The following is a 19,656-nucleotide window of genomic DNA, read 5'->3' on the forward strand; positions in this document are numbered from 1 at the left end:
TAATGTAAAGTGAGTTTTGTGCAACAGACGAGGGATGGTTTCGATAATGTTTTGACAACAGAGGCTGTATCACCACTTTACCTGATTTAGGTTTCCTTACAATCCATTAGGCTTTTGCCACCAGTTTCAGGATGGCTGATAGAGTCTCCGGTTCGAGTTAATACTCTGACAGTGTCTAGGAGAAGACCTGAGCTGAAATACGGCAACTCCCAGAAGTCATCTTGGATTGGACAGACAAGCAGATAGGTAACAGACTAAGCATGCTGAACAGGAGAGTTCCAAGTGACCAAGTAAACGTCCCAGAGGAAGTGAGGGACAAGAGCTCAGGAAGAGCAAGGGCCATGTCTGCCACATTCCCAGTCACAAGGCCACACATTCCAGCTCCCAGGTGGGGAAGTCACTGGGGAAGGCTCACTGCAAGCTGATGGACTGAATGGCAGGGGTGGCGAGCCCATTACTAGCTGGAGAAGGACAGCCACCAGTTTTCTTCCAGGAAAACCCATTCACCCCCTCAGTGTAACGAGTTTTCTCTAGAATCATTCGGGGCAGGGGAAGCAGTCTCAGGTTGTCTGTCCCTGTACCGTGTCCTGGATGCGGACTCTATCCAGTTCCCTTACTTCCCAGAAGTCTCTTGTCTGTTGCCTGGAGATGGCACTGGGAGGAGGAAGGGGTGGAAGGTGGTAACCTCAGCAGTGGTGGAAACCAGCTCCGATCATCTGGGCTCCCAAAAGCGCCTGCCGGAGGGGGGCAGAGCAGCCGCCTCCTTCTTCCCTGGCAAGTGGCAGCAGCACCCCATCTGGCCTTGCGCACTCACTGCTCCTCGCCCATCCCACTGCCTCTCCAGGGCCAGCCTCCTCTGCCAGGGGTTCCTGCTGTCTTACACTCTACTGGGCCTTTATTCACCTTCAACTTCCAACGTCCAAATCAGGTGCAAGTCCTGATCCCTGGGCTGAGATTAGTCTCTTGAGTCAAGGTTTCCTGGAGAGAGCCCAGGTGGGAGCTTCACCCAGCCAGGCAAGTCTGGAGGAAGCTGGGGGAAAGATGGCGGCGGGGCAGGAGGAGCCACCGAGTCGCCCTCATCCCTGCTCTGTCTCACGTACCGCCCTGTGCTTGTTTCTGGCTCTGCCAGGACCAGCGCGTCTCAGGAGCAAGAGTGGCCCGCTTTGGTCACCCTAAAGCCTGGAGCCCAAGTTCAGGAAAGAAAGGCCACAAAGGAGCCCAGGAGGATGGGAGAACTAGGTGCCCTGGGATCAGGGCTGAAGAAATGGGACTCACGACTGAGAGCAGTGGCTTCCATTTGAACCAGACACTTCTGATTTCACTATTTAAGCCTTAGCCATGCAGGGGAAATGAAATCTCAGGTACAGGATGGAGAAGTCATCTTGTTCCACTTCCAGAAGGGACCTCAAGGTAAGCTGCTACCTGGGTGGGGTCCGGAGCCAGCCCAGGCAGTGGCGGGTCACGCTGCCCATGGAGGAGCCTGCCTCCGGTTCCCAGGGCCCTTCATGATGGGATTTATTCCAAGTGCCTCCTCCTGGGACTGGTCCGGAGGCCGCTGGCCCTGAAGGTGTGGGACTGGGTTGAGAGGGCCAGCTTCCCCCTCCGTGCCCCAGTGGAACACTTACTGGTACCATTCTAGCCCTGGGAACTCGGCTGGTCACAAAATGCTTTCTTTCCTGCTGCTTCTATCTGTTCTCTTCTGGATCTGACCGGATTCTCTCTGGCAGGATTTTGGACTTGTTTCTCTCCCGGCCCAGATTCAGGGATTCCAGCTAAGAAGAGTGTTCGTCTTCTGGAACGCAACTTAGCCTTAACTGACCAGTCTGGAGGCTGGGCTTCAGTTTAATGATCACGTTTCGATGTGGGCGTTCTCGGGACTCAGGCACAGCCGCGGGGTTGGGAAGAGGCGCGCAGGCTCCCTTACGTCTCTGGTGAACCCGCCAAGCATTTTAGGCTACATTCTCACCTCATCTTCACGACTGCCCCACGACACAGGCGACCGATCATGTTCCTGCCCCCTTTCCTCCCAGCATCCTCTCCCCCACCCTACCCACACTGGACAGATGAGGGGACTGAGGCACAAAGAGGTTCAGTGGGAAGGCGGATCCAGGGCTAGCGTCCAAGTTCAAGGAGTTCGGGTCTCCTGCTTCTCCAGTGAGTGCGTGCTTGTTTCCAGGCCTGTTCAGCCACCCCCAGCTTCTGCTTCTGCACCCTCTCCCTGCCCCCTCCCCCATGGGGCACAGTCGGAGAGCTAGGCCCTCAGTTCAGGGGGTGTGTCTGGCTGCCGGCAGGGGTGAGACACTTGGAAAGCCTCCAAGGCCATTAGGGTCTTGTTGATGCGGCTGATGGTAGGGTAGGGAGTGAGATCCACCTTGAACCTGTGGCAGAGAAACACCTGTCTAACACCATCTCAACACCAGTTCTGCCGGGGCCCAGGGAGACTGCCCTGGGGGCAGCGAGGGACACACAGAGGCAGGCTGGAGAGGCCCTGGGGGCTGACCAGGGAAGGACCAGGAAGTTGCCCGGCCACGTGGGGACCTTATTCACAGGCGGCTCTGCGGATGGGCGGGTCTCATGCAGTAAGTCTAGCATCTCTGCTGCTTCTGTTCCTATTCCAAGCCATGGCTATTCACAGAGAACCTACTACGTGTAAGGCACAGTGCTCACCATTTACATACACAGATAATCTCTCCACCCATGTCATAAGCTTCTCTAGGGGCAGTGAATGTGTCATAACCCCTGTGTCCCAACGGGGCCTGGTGTGATGCCTTCCACAGAGGTGCTCTCTCATGCCTCACTGAAGGGCTGATGGACGACAGCAGAGGAGAGCTCCCTGCCAGGCACGGACACAGCAAGTCGGGGGGAGCAGGCTCTTGGGGTGGTTTCTTCGAGGGGTATCTACCAGGCGAGCCGCCGTCTCTTAGGAGCAGAGGCTAGACAGGATCAGATGGACCATGATGGGCCTGGTAGGGGGCGTTCCACTGATGTCTGCCGCCTGTCTCTTCCAGGCCACAGGGGCGGGGGGGGGGGGGGGCTGCCACAGGGGGCTCCTTGGCCAGTTTGGGAGAGTGTCTGCGTGAGAGGCTTCCCCAGTAGCTGAAGTTAGGGCCTGACTGTGGGAGGAGGCTGGGCATTCTGAGGGGAGGAACCAGGTGGAAGAGGGACGGTGGCAGGGCTCTCTCTTACCTTTCTGCGTTTGCCACCTGAGGCACTAAGCAGAGATCAGCCATGGACACCTGAAAGAGGGTTGGGTGGGTCTGCATCCGGGTGTGTGTCCCCGACTCACCGGCTGCACTGGGTGTGTCCCCTGGGGTGCCAGCCCCTGACATTTCTGTCTGCTTCTGGCTCTTCCTCCCCACCCCCACTGCCCCACCTCTCTCCTCCTCCCCCCTGGGCCTGTCTGGGTCTGTCCTCAGAGCTGCCATGCTTCTCCCAGGCCAGGTTCCAGTTGTCCTGACAACCAAGTCTGGGGGTGGCCAGAGGTCTGATTGTCTCAGTGGATCTTACTGTGCTTGTTAAAAACCACCAGCATAAGCACTGAGGGCTCCCAGCAGGGAGGAGACATCTCAGGATGAGATAGGAGGCCCTGGAACAACAGTTATGACCTTGGTGCTCTCCCCACCCCCACGCCTCCTCCAGAAGCTCTCTGGCCTGCCCCTGCCCCTGCCCCCGGGGTGGAGGGAGAAGGCTGCTGTGGGAAGGCCGGGGGAGGGCTTACCTCGTCTCCCACACAGTACTTCCCTGCTGTGCTCCACAGGACCTGCTCCAGAGCTGTGGGGAGGCCACGCGGATAATCTTACTCAGGGCACAGAATGGACCTCGGCCCCCACAGTTCTGAAATGGGCAGCTCTCTGAGTGACAGGCTGGGGCATGTGTGCTAGAGGGAATGTGCCAACAAGATCTGGAGAGAGTTCATGGGGACGTGGGGACAGATGATGTTCTCCTGGGCTCCTCGAGCCCAGCTGCCATTCCCTCCCCGAGAAGGGACAAGATCCACCACTGGCCAAGGCAGCAGCTCTCACGCGGATGGGCTGGTGCGTTACTAGCCTTTGGTTCCTGGCTGGAGTGGGCAGGGAGGCAGAGTGTGGACCATCCAGCTCCAAAGGGTTGTGGGCCTCAGGTACTGAGGTTCTCGGAAGTGCCCGAGGTTGAGGCGAGATCTGGATGCCATCCAGCCCTACTGCCTCCTCAACCCTGCGCCCCTACCCTCACCCATGCCATTGTCAGGAGCAAAGAGCCTGGGAGGCTGTGTCAGATGCCCAGGGCCCTCGGCACCAGGGCCATTTCTCTGAGCGGTCACAGGGTGGCCTGAAGGGGGAAGGACTCACCGTTAAAGCCAGAACGGATGGCCTTCTGGGCCCAGGTCAGCTGGTTCTCCTGTCCCACTTGCTTCAGGACAGACAGGTTCTATGCAACCAAGGATAATCAGTGACCGGCTCTGGGAGCCAGGCTGGGCCTGACCCCCGGCCATGCCCCCTCAGGGAAGCTCAGTTCCCACCCCCCTGGCTGTCCATCTGTCCTCTCCTGGACTCCATGAGCCCCCTCTCCCCATTAGGGCACTGGGAGGGGGTGAGTGACCCCAGCAGCCACCTTCTCAAGTTGCTCGAATGGTCCGTTACCTGGAAGCTTGTGGCCCTGGCAGAGACGTGCAAGGGTCGGGGCACAGGGCGCTGCTGTGACTTTTAAGTGTGTGGCCATGACCTAAGGCCCATCTCCCCTGCATCCAACTCATCTCCCTTACATGGCTCCCCATGGGGGGGGCGGTGCGGTGCAGCACAGGGGCGGGGCTTGGAGGAGGAGCATAGGAGTGGCTTCAGGAGATCTGGGCTCTGGTTCCATCCTTACAGCCCTGGAGCCATTTCACTTCTGAACTTTGGCTTCCTCATCTGTGAAATGGGGCTGTCTGTCTGCCCCAACTTCCTTTGTTAAACAAGACAAGCTAACACGGGGATGGGGGCACAGTGCACAGTTGGGGGGCCTGGGTTGCTCTGGCATACTTAGCTGAATGACTCTGCAAAGTCCCTCCGCCTTTCTGGGGCTATTTCCTCATTTGCAAAGTCAGGGGTTAACACAGATGAATCACTTGAATACTTCTTTTTTTTTTTTAACCAGTGAAAACTTTAAAAAGTAAAATCTTTTGGGGCGCCTGGGTGGCACAGCGGTTAAGGGTCTGCCTTCGGCTCAGGGTGTGATCCCGGCGTTATGGGATCGAGCCCCACATCAGGCTCCTCCGCTATGAGCCTGCTTCTTCCTCTCCCACTCCCCCTGCTTGTGTTCCCTCTCTCGCTGGCTATCTCTCTCTGTCAAATAAGTAAATAAAATCTTTAAAAAAAATAAATAAAATAAAAAATAAACTCTTTTGAGACTCCCCAATCTAGAAGACAGAACAGATGAGAGGGGGGCTCTTCTGGTTAAAGATGGGGTGGGGGGTGGGCCTGGGCCTGTGCTGCTCAGCCTCCGCCCCCCACCCCACCACCAGGCCCCTCCCTCTCCTCGAGCACATCTGGACGAGTCCTTGGAAAACCTGGGGTTTCTCAAAATGCGGCTGGGGACCCAGCAGGGCAGATGATTTCTGGGACCCCTTGCCCCTCTGCCACATGGTCTAGGTCTAAGCCCCTAAGAATCCCTCCTGTCCTCCTGCCACCCGCACTCCCAAGCTGGGTGCCCCACTGTGGCACCTCACAGCGTGTGTCTAAAGGTAAGCGCGCAGGAGGGGAGGCATGAGAGAGGGGTGCAGGGGTCTGCAGCCACACCTGCAGGGGCTGGATGCCGCTGGTGATGACGTCGGAAATCATGCGCACCTGGGCCCTCTTCTTCAGGTCCTGCGGCAGGAGGCGTGGAGTGGGCCGAGTTTCCTCCAGGTACTCAATGATGGCCAGCTGTTTGGAGGGGAGCAGTGAGGCACGGCGAGGGCACGCGGGCCCCTGGACCAAAGTGACAGGCCAGCAAGCTCCTCCTCGCCCTCCTCAGCTCAAGCCCCTGAACCCAAAACTCCCCAAGGGAGGAGCTCCTTTTGGACCCCCATCCTGCAAAACTTGGCTCCCCATAGGCTTGAGTCTCCCTTCGCCTCCCCCAAACAACCAGCCAACCTTCCTTCCTATGACAAAAACTTATTATGTCCCTACGAAGGGCTAGGCGCTTGGCCACGCAAACAAGAGCTGTGAGGTCCTCTCGTTCAGGGCATGGCTCTCACCAGGGGCCTCCCAGGCCCTGCACTCACCGACTGGGCAATGGTGATTCCGTCAATCTTCAGGGCCGGCACCTGCTTCATGGGATTCAGTGCCTGGAATTCTTCAGAGAACTGTGGAGACAAGGCCCTGAGGAGCGAGGTAGCCTGGCCCAAGCTGGCTAGAGCAGGACCAGGCCAACAGGAAGACCCCAGGCCTGCGGCCCACCCTACGTTCCTCCCCTGGGGAAGGCCCTGGCTGCAGAGAGACGCCTGGGGGATCCACGCCGTATCCCCAGATCTAGTGGCTGCTGCGCTCCAGGATTCACCCCAATGGCCTGGCTATGTGTTTTTCCCTGTACCATGTATCAGGGAATGTCCAGAGGGCCCAGCATGGGGCAAGGACCTACTCACCTGGGGTCAGGCACTGAGAGACCTGGCTGTGACATGGGGCCTGGAACCTGGGTCCTTCCCATGGCTCCTTGTGCTGCACAGCCTGCCCCCCCACCCAGTTCCCTGAGGGAATGCCGGCAGATTCACCTCTTGGGGGACAGAAGACTGCACCCTCCGCTGGGTCCCTCTCCAAGACCTCCAACTCCCACATTGTGGCCCGGGGATGGCCTCCTTACCTGCTGTCCCCCATCCTTTATGAGGTTGATAGGTATGGTCTCATAGTCGATGCTTTTCAAGGCCAGAGCTATGAGAAACAGCAGTGTCAGGGGACAGCGTCTGGCTCTACTTCCAAGGGCTACATGAGGCTGCTGAGGGAGGCTTCTTTCCCCACGCTGCTGGGTGATCAAGACCCAACCTGGCCCTGTCCCCGTCTCTCCAGCTTCCCAGGTCACCAACCATTCCCCCACCTCAGGTCTCTGACGCTCTGCCTCTCTTACCCCTGAACTCCCCAGCCTTACTCTCCACACCCCCATGGGGTCCCCGCACCCCTAGGTGGTGCTGTCCAGGTGTGCACCCCGGCAGCCTGGGAGCTCCTGGAGGGCAGCGGGGAAGTGTCCTGATTACCTCTGCCCCCTGCAGGGCCGTAAACAGTGGCGAGAGGGTTTCTTTGTTGGAGACTTGCCATTATTGCCTCATGAAGGCATCCGAAGACCAAGGAAAGGTGCTCAGGTGACCACAAAGGGCTCACACAGGCAGTGACACCCGCTAGAGAAGGATCCCTTTCCCATCCATTTTCTCTGGCCTCAGAGGTGCTGACTACCGATTCCAAGCAGAGCATCAGGGCTCTTCGGTGGTCTCACAGCATCTGCTGTGACTCCCAGGGACCAGATTTCCTCTCTGTGCCCTCTGCTCATTTTCCCCGGCAAGGCGAGGGTAAAAACACTGGGTCAACCAAGTGGCGACTGTGTGTGTGTGTGTGTGTGTGTGTGTGTGTGTGTGTGTGTAGCATACATGCACACGTGCACTGAAACATGGGGATGGCTGGTCTCAGGCGAAGGCAAGGGAGTGAGGGGAGGAGAACGAGACACGTCGCAGTCTGAAGAGAGCCGGGGAGACACGGGGCCCCTCCTCAGCACTAGTCAGTCCCTTTGTGGACGAGTGGCCGGGGCCACACGGGCCCTGCAGAGACAGCACTCCTGTGGCTCCCATCTGGCCCGCTAGGGCAGAGGCTCTGGGCTCAGGGGAGGTGTCTTCTTGAAGAAATGTGTCCTCTGGCACCCCAGCGCTCTTGCCTACTGATTCCAGCAAATACCAAGTGACTGACGGCGGGGTGGGGGAGGGTCGCGGTGGCTGGCTTCCCGGTGAGGGCCACTCCCTCCTGGAGGCAGACAGCTTGGGTTCAGATTTCATCACATTTGCTAGCGGTGCGGCCATGGGCAAGGAGCTTAATGCATTAATGAGTCTCTGTCCCTCAGTCTCCTCATCTGACAGGCAGCGCAGTGCAGTCGTTAAGAACATGGACTCTGGAGTCAGATTAGCTGTTCGAATTCCATCTTGGCCTCTTGTTAGCTACACAGTCTTGGGCAAGTTATTTAACATCCCTGTGCCTCAGTTTCCTCACCTGTGCAATGGGGACAATAATGATCCCTCCCTCCTAAGGTTGCTGAGGTTCCAATGGAATCATGTACATAAAAACACTCAGCACGGTTTTCCCTCGGTATGAGTGGTGCCTATGATCTTTGCCAAGGGCTGTGCTAAGCTGAGGGAGGGCAGGGTCAAGCCAGGACCACACCGGAGGGCCCGACGTTCTGCTTCCTTGAAGCCTCTGGGGTTGACACTGGCCAGTTCTGTTTAATTTGCCAGATGAAATAAGATAAGAACTGAGGAAGACCAGCTGTTCCCTGCCAGTTACCAAGCACCTCTGGGTTCTGTGAGCCCGCTTTAAGTGTGGTTGCTAAGTGGCTTTCGAGAGCAGTGTGGGAGAGGGAAGAACAACCCACCCTTCCTGCCACCCTCACTCTCTTCTTGTTGGACTTCCTAGGTGGAGATGCCCTGTCTGACAGAACACCCCTCCGTCCCTGGCCAGCTTTTCACTCAGGGCTCTCTCTACCCCCATCCCATCCCACCGAGGCTCTTGGTGGAGGCCCAGCTCTTACCAATTCGAACTCTCCACGAGCAGGAGCTCCGGAAATAGGAATAGAGGATGGGCTGAGGAAAGACAGGATAAGAATGTACGTTAACCTATGCTCCTGGGATTCTCAGCCCCTAGAGCCCACTGGAGAGGCAACAGCACTCAGCCAGGGGGCTCCAAGCCAGCTCTGTTTCTTCCCATCCGCCAGGCCTCTTTCCGCACCTGAGGCCGACTCAGAGCTCTCTGGGTCAGAGGCCTCGGGGTCCCTTAGCTCCAAACTGTGCCGTCATGAATCCCTGAGGTCCAAGGGGCCCCCAAAGGGGCAGCCAGCCAGCAAGTGCTCTCCTTACCTTGCCAGACTCAGTCATGGTGTCGTGGTGACCCTTGGCCTCTCAGGAATGTCCCCTCTCCCAGAACTTGCAGAACAGGGGGAGGAACCCTGAAGGGGGTGGATCCCATGGGCCAATGGGAAGCTGGGCGAGACAGGCTTCAGGGAAACTTTGACTCTGGTAGGAAAGGGCATCTCTTTCCAACCTGTGGGAAGGTTTTTCTGTTCCTGGTGGAGCCAGGTTTGGTGTCCTGATTTTGAAGCAGTAGTTCATGTGATGTGGGCTGAGAGCTGGCGTACCTGAGGTCTGGTCCCAGGGCAGGAACCAGCCCGGCATGACCTTGGGCAGATCCCTGCCTTCTCTATTCCTTAGTCTTTTCTCCCTCATCTGTAAAACAAAGGGTTGCCTTAAAATGATAGCTGAATTCCTTCCAGCAGGGACAGAAAGACCAGGAATTCTAGTTTTTTGATGCTTTGGTGCTCCTTTCAGCCCACCACCTACCAGTCCTCCAGGTTCTCAGCTGGTCTCCTAAAAGCAGCTGGGGGATATGCCCATTGACTCCAAAGCTGAGGTCACAGGAGGACAGCCCGCAGTGTTTGGTCTACTTGTACTTAAAAATGTTTCAATTAGTTGCCAACATTAAAAAATCGGGCTGTTTCATATACAAATCCTATGGTCTGTTTTTTCTTAAAAAGATACTGTGGTCTTGGGTTCCTCCCATCTGATAGGAGACAATGAATAGCCTCCTTCAGTCTGGGCATGCCCTCTCTGATCTGCCATGTGCCCTACCTGGCCCTCTTCTCTCATTTTTGTTACCTCGAGACACTGGAGGAGGCGAAGTGCGTGATCTCTAATCTAAAGTTTAAGACTCAAGTTAACCCCCCTGGTGCTTCTTGGGTGACCAGCATTTCAAAGCAGGGCCCAGGATGGAGTTATCAGTAATCAGCACTCATGAATCTTTGGGAAGACATATGTGTATCCATATGATGAGGGCCAGAGAACACAACAGAATTTCTAGATCACCCCTGTCTACCATCCCTCTGACTACAGACATTTCACCCAAGTTCCCTCTGCCTTCTGCACCCCTCAGCCCACCAAACTTCTCTGTGACCCTGCCTTCCCCGTCCCTCAACTACCAATTCTGTCTTCTAGGTGGGCGAGGGCACAGTGGGAACGCAGGCCCTCCCAGGTTGGTTTCCAGGAGACACCTTTTGTGGGGAAAGTAAAGATGGTCCTGGTATGGAGGGCAGGTGATAGACAGCAGGTGTCCTTGGAAGGGGAGGATTTAGGAGGCCAAAATTGGCTGTACCCTATTCAGAGGTATACCCCTGGTCAGGCTGGAGGGGTGCCTGGGGCCAACAGGCAGGGACTGCTGGTGAGGCATGGGACCACTAGAGAGCCTCAGACGTTACCTTAGAATCCCCGGAGAAATGCTTTACCAACTTACTAAATGTTCCATCTTGACCTGTACTAAGGGTGACCACAGTCACTGGGAATGCCACTGCTCTCCAGTTTTCTACTTATGGGCCATCAGGAAACATCATGGAGAGCAGTTTCTGCTCTTCCTCTTACCAGTGATATAAACTAGCCCGTGTTCCTTTTTGCACTTGTAGAGCCAAGTTTTAAGCCCAAGTAAAGTATTCACCTCGTCACCACTCCTGGAAGAACTTTGTTTTCAATTCAAATATGGATTCTGACCACTCTAGCAGATTTTATTTTAAAACCATTTCTCATGCATGTTTTGAAAGAAAGACTCCTTAAATCCCATTCGGGAGCGGGCGGGCCAGACATTATTAAGGTGATGTTATATTCCACCTGATGTGCCTGCCACCTTTCTGGGTGGTTCTCAAACTTGAGTCAAGACTTTAAAAGGCTCCTGGGGGCGCTTATTAAGCATGCAGATTCTCGGGCCCCTTCCCCCAAAGATGATCCCACGGCTCTGGGCCGGGGAGTGCAGACTGAACCCGGGAAGCTCCCCAGGTGACGGCGACGACCTGGAGGGCTACTGGCTCCACTCGCCCCAGGAGCTCTCTTAAACGGCAAACCACCCGGAAAGGCCCTCGCTGTTGGACCCGTCGGGCCGAACGGCCAGAAAGAGCACGCGACGCTGTACCGAAGAGGGAGGCAAGGGACGACGTCTGGAAAGTCTAGCAGAGGGGACTATGAGAGACAGCTGAAGCGCGAGGGTACAGCAACTCCACAGCGCCCCGCAACTCCACGAGCGCAAGCCGCCTGCGGCCCAAAGCTCCCGGGACTACAGGCCCCCCGGGCAGCCGGGAGCTGGCCGCGGGCAACGCGCGTGCGCGCAGTGCAGAGTCCGCGAGGCGCTCTGCATGCCGGGAGTTGTGCGTTGTGGAAGCCGCAGGAGGGGACGGCCGGCGCACCTTTGACCCCCGCCCCCAGGGTTTCTCAGTGTCTCTCAGTAGCGCCCCTCTCCCCGGATGCGTGGCACAGACCTTCCCCGCTTGCATCTCGCACCTCGGGCCACCCCTCTTCCAGGCCTGGGACTCTCGTCGCGGACTGAGGCCCAGTGAGGTCCCGACACGTCAGAACCAGCGCTTCCGTCGTGGTAAAGCGAGGGGTTAGACTAGAATGATCTTTACGGTCTCGTCTGGCTCGCCCCGCCCTGCCGCCACGCCCCCCCTCCCGAAGCTGCTGGGAATTGCAGTTCTTTGAGCCCGTTTTCTCCCCGACCGGCCCGCCGGGCCCGGGCGATCCGTCATGCTCTGCGCCACCAGCCGCCTCCTAGCGGCCCGGACGGCGACCGCGCTTCCCGCCCAGCCCAGAGGCCGGGGCCCCGGGGCCCGCTGCCGGCGCAGGGAACTACATTTCCCAGGGCACCCCGAGGTGCCCCTGGGTGACTTCTTGGCGGGGCGGCTCGCAAGATCGAGCGTGTTGGCGAGCCGGAGGGCGATCCTGAGGAGGGGCAGGATGCCGCCGGCGGTGGGCGAAGGCCCGGCAAGGTCCGAGCTGCGTCCCCGGCGGGGCCGCTGTGGGCACCAGGTTACTAGGGCTGTGGGCCCGGACGTGGCCGCCGAGGCTGCAGCGCGGAGCCCCAAACGGCCTGCTCGGGGCTCGCGGCGCTTCGAGGCAGCCGGCCGGTGGGCCCTGCTGGCTCTGGTGACGCTGCTGTCCTTCGCCACCCGCTTCCACCGTCTGGACGAGCCGCCGCACATCTGGTGAGTGACAGGAGGGACTCGGTGGGTCCCATGGCAACCGGGTGGGAGTGATGCGCCCTCTGATTGGCCCGGGGGCATAGAGGGGGCGGGAAACACAGGAGGAGGGGCGGGACTGCGCTGGAGGTGAAACATGTTGCTAGAAGTTGCTTTCCGCCAGGTGCAGATTCCGTGAGACCAGTCGTTTTTGCTCCGGTGGGTAGCAGTGGGATTCCTTAGGATCCGAGGAAGCAGTCTCTCAGATTGTGGCTTTGACCTTCCAAGGAGAATTGGAAATTCTTAGTACAGAATTTCCTAAGGCCTGAGTTCCTAATCTGCAGGATTTCCAGGCATCAGGGGAGGTGAAAATCATCCTTGGGAGCAGGGACAGTTTGTGTGTCCAGAGATGGTGACAAGGGAAGCAGGTCTGGGGTCATCTTGTGAGGAGAGACTTGTTTTCTTAAAGGTTTTATTTTATAGGACTCAGATTTCATGCGATAAGCGTAAAAAGTCTCCAGCTAGAAGGAGGAAAAGTTTTGCACAATCTGAAAATTGTTAATTTGTTTAGCCAACAAGTGATAACATGTTTTGTCAGTATCCCTGACCAGAAAGTTAGTGTAGGGGATGTTAGAAATGGAAATTCTTGACCAAAAAGCAAGCCAGCTAAAAAACTATCTGAGCTGACCTGCTTGGAAGTGAATAAATTAGCTTGTTATTGTTTCATGAGTGCTGGCAGAAGACAGGAGACTCATGGGTCAGAGACAAAGGACTCATTACTCACAGGGCAGGAAGCAGGATGAATATCAGCGAACCGGATTAAGTTTGAATCTCCCCTCCCTCCCCTACTCCGCTGATCTGGAGTTGTTAGAGGGAGAGAAAGATCATGTCCAGGAATAGTCCAGGAAGAATCTAAAGTTTTCAAAATATAGGTTTATATAATCCTCCACCTCTTTCGTCCTGATCATTACCCAGTTGGTGGCCAAGAGGAGACGAACCCTTTCTGGTGATGACTGCATTAGGTGACCAAACTGCTTTACCAAGGTGTGTGAACCAGGAGGAGGTGAGGGAAGTAGAGTGAGAAATCATTTTGAGAAGATTGTTCCATGCTTAACAATATCAAATGCCTTTGGAGGGTAGGGAGTGTGGAATGTCATCAGATACTTAGACTGTTGGCTCATTATTATGTGGCCATTGGGGGAAAAAAAGTGCGCTATTGTCAAACTATAGATGGTTTGGAATGACATGGTTTAGTTTCAAGTGCTGCAGTGACATATGTGGAGTCAGATGATTGGACTGGAACAGCATCATCAACAATTTAACCTGAAAATGTGTCAGTAGCAATGAGGTACCAATGATAGCCAGGAGAGGGGAACAAAGTCCTAATATGGTCAGTTTCCTGTAGCAGGCAGCGCCAGTGCCCCATTGTGGCCTCCTTTATTACAGGATAAATTGGCCAACTTTTGGCAGGAGTCACTAGTCACCACAATTTCTGCTTCAGAAACCTATAGTCCTTTACTTTGTGCCCAGTCCATGATGGTAGATGTGTTTCCACGCATGGAGCATTGATGAATCAAGGTGGCAATGGCAGTAGCATGGTTGGTACAAGCTTGATCTGCAGCTTGATTTCAGTTAGTCTTATCAGAATACTGACCTTTACGGTGGGCATCTATATGAGTGATCCAGATTGTCCCATTGACAGGCAGCCATGATTTTTTTGCCACAGGTCTTGGCTCTGAAGAGGGGTGATTTACATTTCTCAGTATATAGTCCTATAGGTGGTACACCAGAAGCTAGGCTCATGGCAAAAGTCCACGAGCCAATAAAAATAGAACTTGTCTGTTTCTCAGGAATATTGTGTAAGGCAAGGGTGATGACTTTCAATTCAGCCGGTTATGTCCATCAACCCATATTGCAGTTGGCCTTCCCGAGTTGTCACTGGGACTGGATGATTGCTGCTGCCCAGTGGACGCTATCAGTGAACCAGGCATAAATCTTGAGAGAAACCTCTGTGAATCAAGGCTCCACTGAGCCAGTGGTTTTGCTTCAGGTGGCAGAGTGGAAGATAGTTTCTCCCAAAGTGGGAGCTCCCACCTCGTATAAAGTCAAGATGCCTCTAGGGCCAGGCCAGCTATATCACTTCCATTTGACCAGCAAGCCTTATTGAGCCTTTTTGTTGGCCTTATATTCCAAGTTGACTCACCCCAAAGTGGCAATATCAAGTCAAAGAGTCCTAAGGCCTTCATCCAATAGGCACTCAGTTTCAATAAAAGATTAGTAGCAGGATTGATAGCTGTCCTTTTAAAAGAAGTGTGTGCTTGGTACCTGCGTCCAGCAGATGGCGTTGTTATCCTGGATCATGGCCTCTCTTGACTCCAACGGCCATTATGTCTTCAAGGCTGTGATTTCCCTTTCTCTTCTTGGAATTTATGTTATTTCTCCTGGACCACATGGCAGTCCCTGATGGCATAATCGTCTTTGCCAGCATACATTCCACAGTGGGAGCCACAACAGTAGTACAAGGGCCCTACCCACAAGGTTATTTTACCTTCCCTTCCCCACTGGGAGCTTGGCTCAAACCTATCAGTTGAATTTGGGTGCTTTCCCCTCCTTGAATTTATGAGTCTAACAGGCCTGCATCAGTAACTACAATGGCAGCCATCCAGAGATTATGCCATTCCCCAGTGTGGAGTGCTGGATGCAGGGGATGGGAGGAAGCTTTTTTCTTTCCTTTAGCTCCTCCATGGGCGTGGCACCCCTTCTTTCCAGCGTGCTTCCGTGTGTCAGTGTACTTCCGTGGTAAGCCCCTGGGCTTAAGGGCCTTTTTCTTTCAGTCCCTGTACACACTGCTAGGGCTCTCCCTGCAGTCCTCAGCACCTCTGGTAACCCCTGTATCTAGCAGATTGTCCCTGCTCCCTGCCATGAAATTGAGTGAGCTGGAGATGTGGGTCCCTGCCCTGAGTTTGAGTCCCTCTTTTCTCTGGAGTTCCCCAGCATACTAGGATGCATGTGTGTGGCCTTCAGGCCCCTTTAGGGACAGGGAAACCTTGGCCCCCGCCTTTAATCATCTTACTCCTTTAAACACAGCTGAGATTGGGGGGGGGAGGGATCATGGGACACAGAGGGAGAGAGTGGCCGTGAGCAACTAAGCAAGTCACATTTCCTTTTGTCCTGAGCACACAGCTCACCCAGGGACTTTTCAATGTTTTCATTTTGCCCAAAGTTCTGTATTGAATAGCAAGGTCCTCACTGCTGGCATCATTTATGTAAACTTTGGCGACTCCTTGATTTAGCAGCCACCTCCATACTGCCTTTTGGCTAGGGCTGCTAGGCTTGCTGCCCCACTGTTAGGATGACATCTCTTTCTGGTTTTACCCAGGAGAGAGAGAGCAGTAACCAAGGCAGCATTCAAACTGTTTCTTTCTCCATTCAGCCTCATTAATAGGTAGGACAGAGGGAGACTCTTACTATCTTCCTTGCGCACCACTCGGGCAAGGGCTTTCACTTACCAGATTCCATCCCCAGCTTATTGTCCTTTCTCTTACAGGAAGGTATGTCTCAGCATCCTATGCTTGTGACCACAAACTGTCAGGGTCTGGGATTTTATTTTACCCAACTTGCAAACTAGTAAGTTAGCCTGTCACTGCTTTATGGATGCTGGCAAATGACAAAGTACTGAGTCAGAGACTTGGACTTTATTTCTCGTGGCACAGCAAGCAGGGTGAGCATCAGCATGTTGGCCTCAGTTCCTCTTGCCCCCGAAGTCCCATGTGATGCCCTGGGTCTGAATGAATGCCTGCATGTGCAGGGCGTTGTATTATAGCTGAGGGATATCGAGCTTGGGGAAGCCACTGTTATATAATAAGCAGTAAACAAGAATGCTCTCTGTCCCAGGGGGAGATCTAACTCTTCCCTCAAGGTTGTTTTCTGCAAACATAACCCTGAGAACTGGCCTGAGTAAAGTGGCCAGGACCTTGCGTTCTTGGCATACCCTGCAAGGTCTGCAGGAGCAAGAGAGAGCCAGGAAGGATTGTCTCTCCCAACACAAACACAATAAAAGCTGAGAAGAAATATGAATGTTACTACTAGTTTTACTTGGGAAATTTTTGAAGTAAAAATCTCGTATGTTTCCAAAAAGACCTCAAAAGTAACCACAAGTGTTGGGACAGTTTAAATAATGCCCAGTTGGGACAGTTTAAATGTGTGGGACTTTATAGTCTGCAGAGTTCTTTCACATTTTTTTTTTTTAATTGAGTCCTAATGCTTCCCTGTGAGGGGCACATGGCAGATATTTTTGTTGTCTTCATTGTGTAGACAAGAACAGAGATCCAGAGAGGGTGACTTTGGCAGGTTGATCCATTAGTAAGTGGTGGAGCTGGGACTGATCTCTCTTCTTTCTGCAAATCTATTTTGTCACACTGCTTGGGAATTATTTCTTTCTTTGACATCACCATGCCACTGTCCTCACTTTCTGTCAAGCAGAGTGTTTAGCAGATAGTGGACACAGAAGTAGATTTACTGTTCTGCCTATTTATTGGACCCACTAATTAAAGGGAAAAAAAGAACCCTACATTTTGGGGAAAAGCATTTTCTGCCCTAATGTTGCAGGTTGGTAATAATTGCTTATGGAAGCTGACCTGGAGATGGCTAGTCACTAGAAAGCAACTGCTCTTCTGAACTGCGGGAGGGACTGACAGAAGTGGCCAGGCTGTACTGGATAACCAGGCTGCTGCCGTCAAGTCTTTGTGTAGGATGTGAAAAGGTTTATGTGGTTGTATGGAAGAACAAGATTTTTGTGTTGTGTTTAACAGCTTAGGTATTAGAATCACTTATTTACTTGCAAAACAATTTACGCAATAAGGATAGCTTCTAGATAGGCTCTTAACTCAATTTTTATATACTGATTAGTTCATTATAATAAGCTCAGTGAGTTCGGTGTCAACAGGTTAATTATCACAAGGTTAATGAGCAAAATTAGACCCCTGTGACAACCGTAATTTGTAGGCGCTTCCTGATCTGTAGCCCATGGTGTAGTTTATAATAGCAGTAGTAGTCTACGTTCTACTAGCAGAAGTAGTGTCAGGGTCAGAATGTAACAGATTTGAAAGAGACTCTTACTACAAACCTTTCTATATTATAGAAAAACTCTGCTCTTTTAAAAGAAATAGAAACTCAAGCTACAGAATATAGATTTCACTTAAATTTATAACTGGTTGGAATGTATTTGCTAACCTTTCTCATCTATCTAAATGAAAGTTAACAATCAGCCTGATGGGAACGCCTGGGTGGCTCAGTTGGTTAACTGCCTTCACCTCAGGTCGTGATCCCAGGTCAGAGTCCTGGGATCGAGTTCCGCATTGGGCTCTTTGCTCAGTGGGGAGCCTGCTTCTCCCTCTGCCTGCCGCTCCCCCTGCTTCTGTTCTCTCTCCCTCTCGCTCTCTCTCTGACAAATAAATATGTAAAATCTTAAAAGAAATAAAAAACAATCAGCCTGATGTCTTGCTTCCTCAAATCACTTGTGTCCAAAAAAAAATTTTTTTTTAAGTAAACTCTACCCCCAATGTGGGACTCAAGCTCATGGCCCCTTGGGTGGCTCAGTTGGTTAAGCATGGGACTCTTGGTTTTGGCTCAGGTCATGATGTCAGGGTTGTGAGATTGAGCCACATGTGGGGTTCCACACTCAGTGGGAGTCTGCTTGAGCATTCTCTCTCTCCCTCTGCCTCCCCCCCATCCCTCCCCCAGCTCTCGTGCACACATGTGCTCTCTCTCAAATAAACAAATAAATAAAAAAAGAAAACCTCAGAACTCACAATCCCAGGATCAAGAGTTGCATAATCTACCAACTGAGCCAGCCAGATGCCCCAATGCGTCAATGATTTTTTAATCCAAATTTTCTGATTAATTGCTTGAAACTTATAGTCTTTGGTTGTTTTTTATATAAAGATTTTATTTATTTATTTGAGGTAGCACAAGCAGGGGGAGGGGCAGAGGGAGACAGAGAAACAAACTCCCCACTGAGCATGGATCCTGACCCAGGGCTTGATCCCAGGATTCTGAGATCATGAGCTGAGCCAAAGGCAGACACTTAACTGACAGAGCCACCCACGTGCCCCATAGTCTTCGGTTTTCACTGTAATTTTAACCATGTTTTATTATGGCTATTTGGATTGCATGATAATTTATTTATTTTTACGATTTTATTTATTTGAGAGAATGAGAGAGAAAGAGAGAGAGAGAGAGAGCACAAGCAGGGGGAGGGGCAGAAGGAGAGGAACAAGCAGACTCGAGCAGGGAGTCCGATGTGGGGCTTGATCCCAGGACCCCAGGATCATGACCTGCCCTGAAGGCAGATGCTTAACGGACTGAGCCACCCAGGTGCCCCAGATTGTATAATAATTTAAAAATTCTCATTTCTCTTTCTGTTTTTCCTTCAGTTGGGATGAGACTCACTTTGGAAAAATGGGAAGCTATTATATCAACCGCACCTTTTTCTTTGATGTGCACCCACCTCTGGGAAAGGTGAGTAATGTGGTGACTGAAAGCTCTCTTCAAAGAGTTGGAGCAAAGTCTCAATGTTGGATTTAAATCTTGGGCTTGTGGAAAGAAATCCATGACATTTCAGGCCAGCTGCTTATGTGGAAAATCTTTGATGTTTTGAGGAGTTCTCTGGGCCCAGAAATGGAGAGGGAGTCCATCAACCAATGGATGGATATACAAAATATGGTATAGCTATATGATGGAATATTATTCAGCCATAAAAAGGGAATGAAGTGTTGCTACATGCTACAGCAAGGATGAATCTTGTAAACATTATGCTGAGTGAAAGATGTCAGATACAAAAGGCCACATAGTACATGATTCCATTTATATGAAATGTCCAGAATAGGCAAATCCATAGAAACAGAAACTAGATTAGTAGTGGCCAGGTCTGGAGTGATTGCAAATGGGCAGGGGATTTCTTTTGGGGTGATGAAATGTTCTGGAATTAGGTAGAGGTCATGGTGGCACAACCTTGTGAATATTCTAAAAACCACTGAATTGTACACTTTATAATGGTGAATCTTATGGTATATGAATTTTATCTCAATTCAAATAAGTAGTGGAGAGAAGGAATATGTTGCATAAAGCAGAGATTGCTGGGAAGAGCTGAGAAGAGCAAAATTCCTTTCGCCTTCCCGCTCCCAGCAGGCACATTCTTTGACCTGTACCTCTCACATGTTTTACAATGAGAAATCCCACAGTGAGAATTCATTTTACTCCCCTAAAAACAACGACCTCTGAGAAGGCTCATGGATCAGCCCTTTCTTCCTAACTGGAGGCTGAGATCTTTGGCACCAAGGGGACAAGAATTGTTCTGTTAGGAGTGGGGTCATGATCCTGGAACATGGAGTACTTGGGGATGAAGGCAGAGGTGATGGGAGGCAGGGGTGGCAGTCCGTGAATGGTGGGCTTAGGGGCACGAGAGCGTTGGGTAGGGACCAGAGA

General features: G+C 52.9%; 2 protein-coding genes across 7 annotated transcripts in view; one reads left to right on the plus strand and one right to left on the minus strand.

The window, feature by feature from the left end:
• Window positions 1-1,824: 1,824 nt before the first annotated feature.
• GSTZ1 (glutathione S-transferase zeta 1) lies at window positions 1,825-11,608 on the minus strand. Of its 3 annotated transcripts, none has more exons than XM_026519435.4 (9): window positions 11,476-11,608; window positions 8,716-8,767; window positions 6,796-6,863; window positions 6,221-6,301; window positions 5,754-5,879; window positions 4,329-4,407; window positions 3,719-3,771; window positions 3,187-3,236; window positions 1,825-2,378 (listed from the first exon to the last, which is right to left on the minus strand). In XM_026519435.4, the coding sequence occupies exons 1-9, from the start codon at window positions 11,488-11,490 to the stop codon at window positions 2,252-2,254; spliced, it is 651 nt and encodes a 216-aa protein (XP_026375220.1). In that variant the 5' UTR covers window positions 11,491-11,608; the 3' UTR covers window positions 1,825-2,251. The 3 variants fall into 3 exon arrangements, with proteins under 3 accessions (XP_026375220.1, XP_026375221.1, XP_026375219.1); XM_026519436.4 differs by having other exon boundaries at window positions 11,498-11,603; XM_026519434.4 differs by lacking the exon at window positions 11,476-11,608 and adding an exon at window positions 9,041-11,235.
• The window catches only part of POMT2 (protein O-mannosyltransferase 2), a 43,263-nt gene continuing 34,989 nt past the window's right edge, over window positions 11,383-19,656 (plus strand). The window contains exons 1-2 of one of the 4 annotated variants that reach the window (XM_057318316.1): window positions 11,383-12,198; window positions 18,606-18,690. In XM_057318316.1, coding sequence (XP_057174299.1) covers window positions 11,741-12,198; window positions 18,606-18,690 — 543 coding nt within the window. In that variant the 5' untranslated portion in view covers window positions 11,383-11,740. Of the gene's footprint in view, window positions 12,199-12,306; window positions 12,391-18,605; window positions 18,691-19,656 lie in introns of those variants that run through there. The other 3 variants (XM_044391302.3, XM_026519432.4, XM_044391303.3) reach the window with 3 other exon arrangements.

The sequence above is a fragment of the Ursus arctos genome, unplaced genomic scaffold (genome assembly GCF_023065955.2).
Source record: "Ursus arctos isolate Adak ecotype North America unplaced genomic scaffold, UrsArc2.0 scaffold_25, whole genome shotgun sequence".
Lineage (NCBI taxonomy): Eukaryota > Metazoa > Chordata > Mammalia > Carnivora > Ursidae > Ursus > Ursus arctos.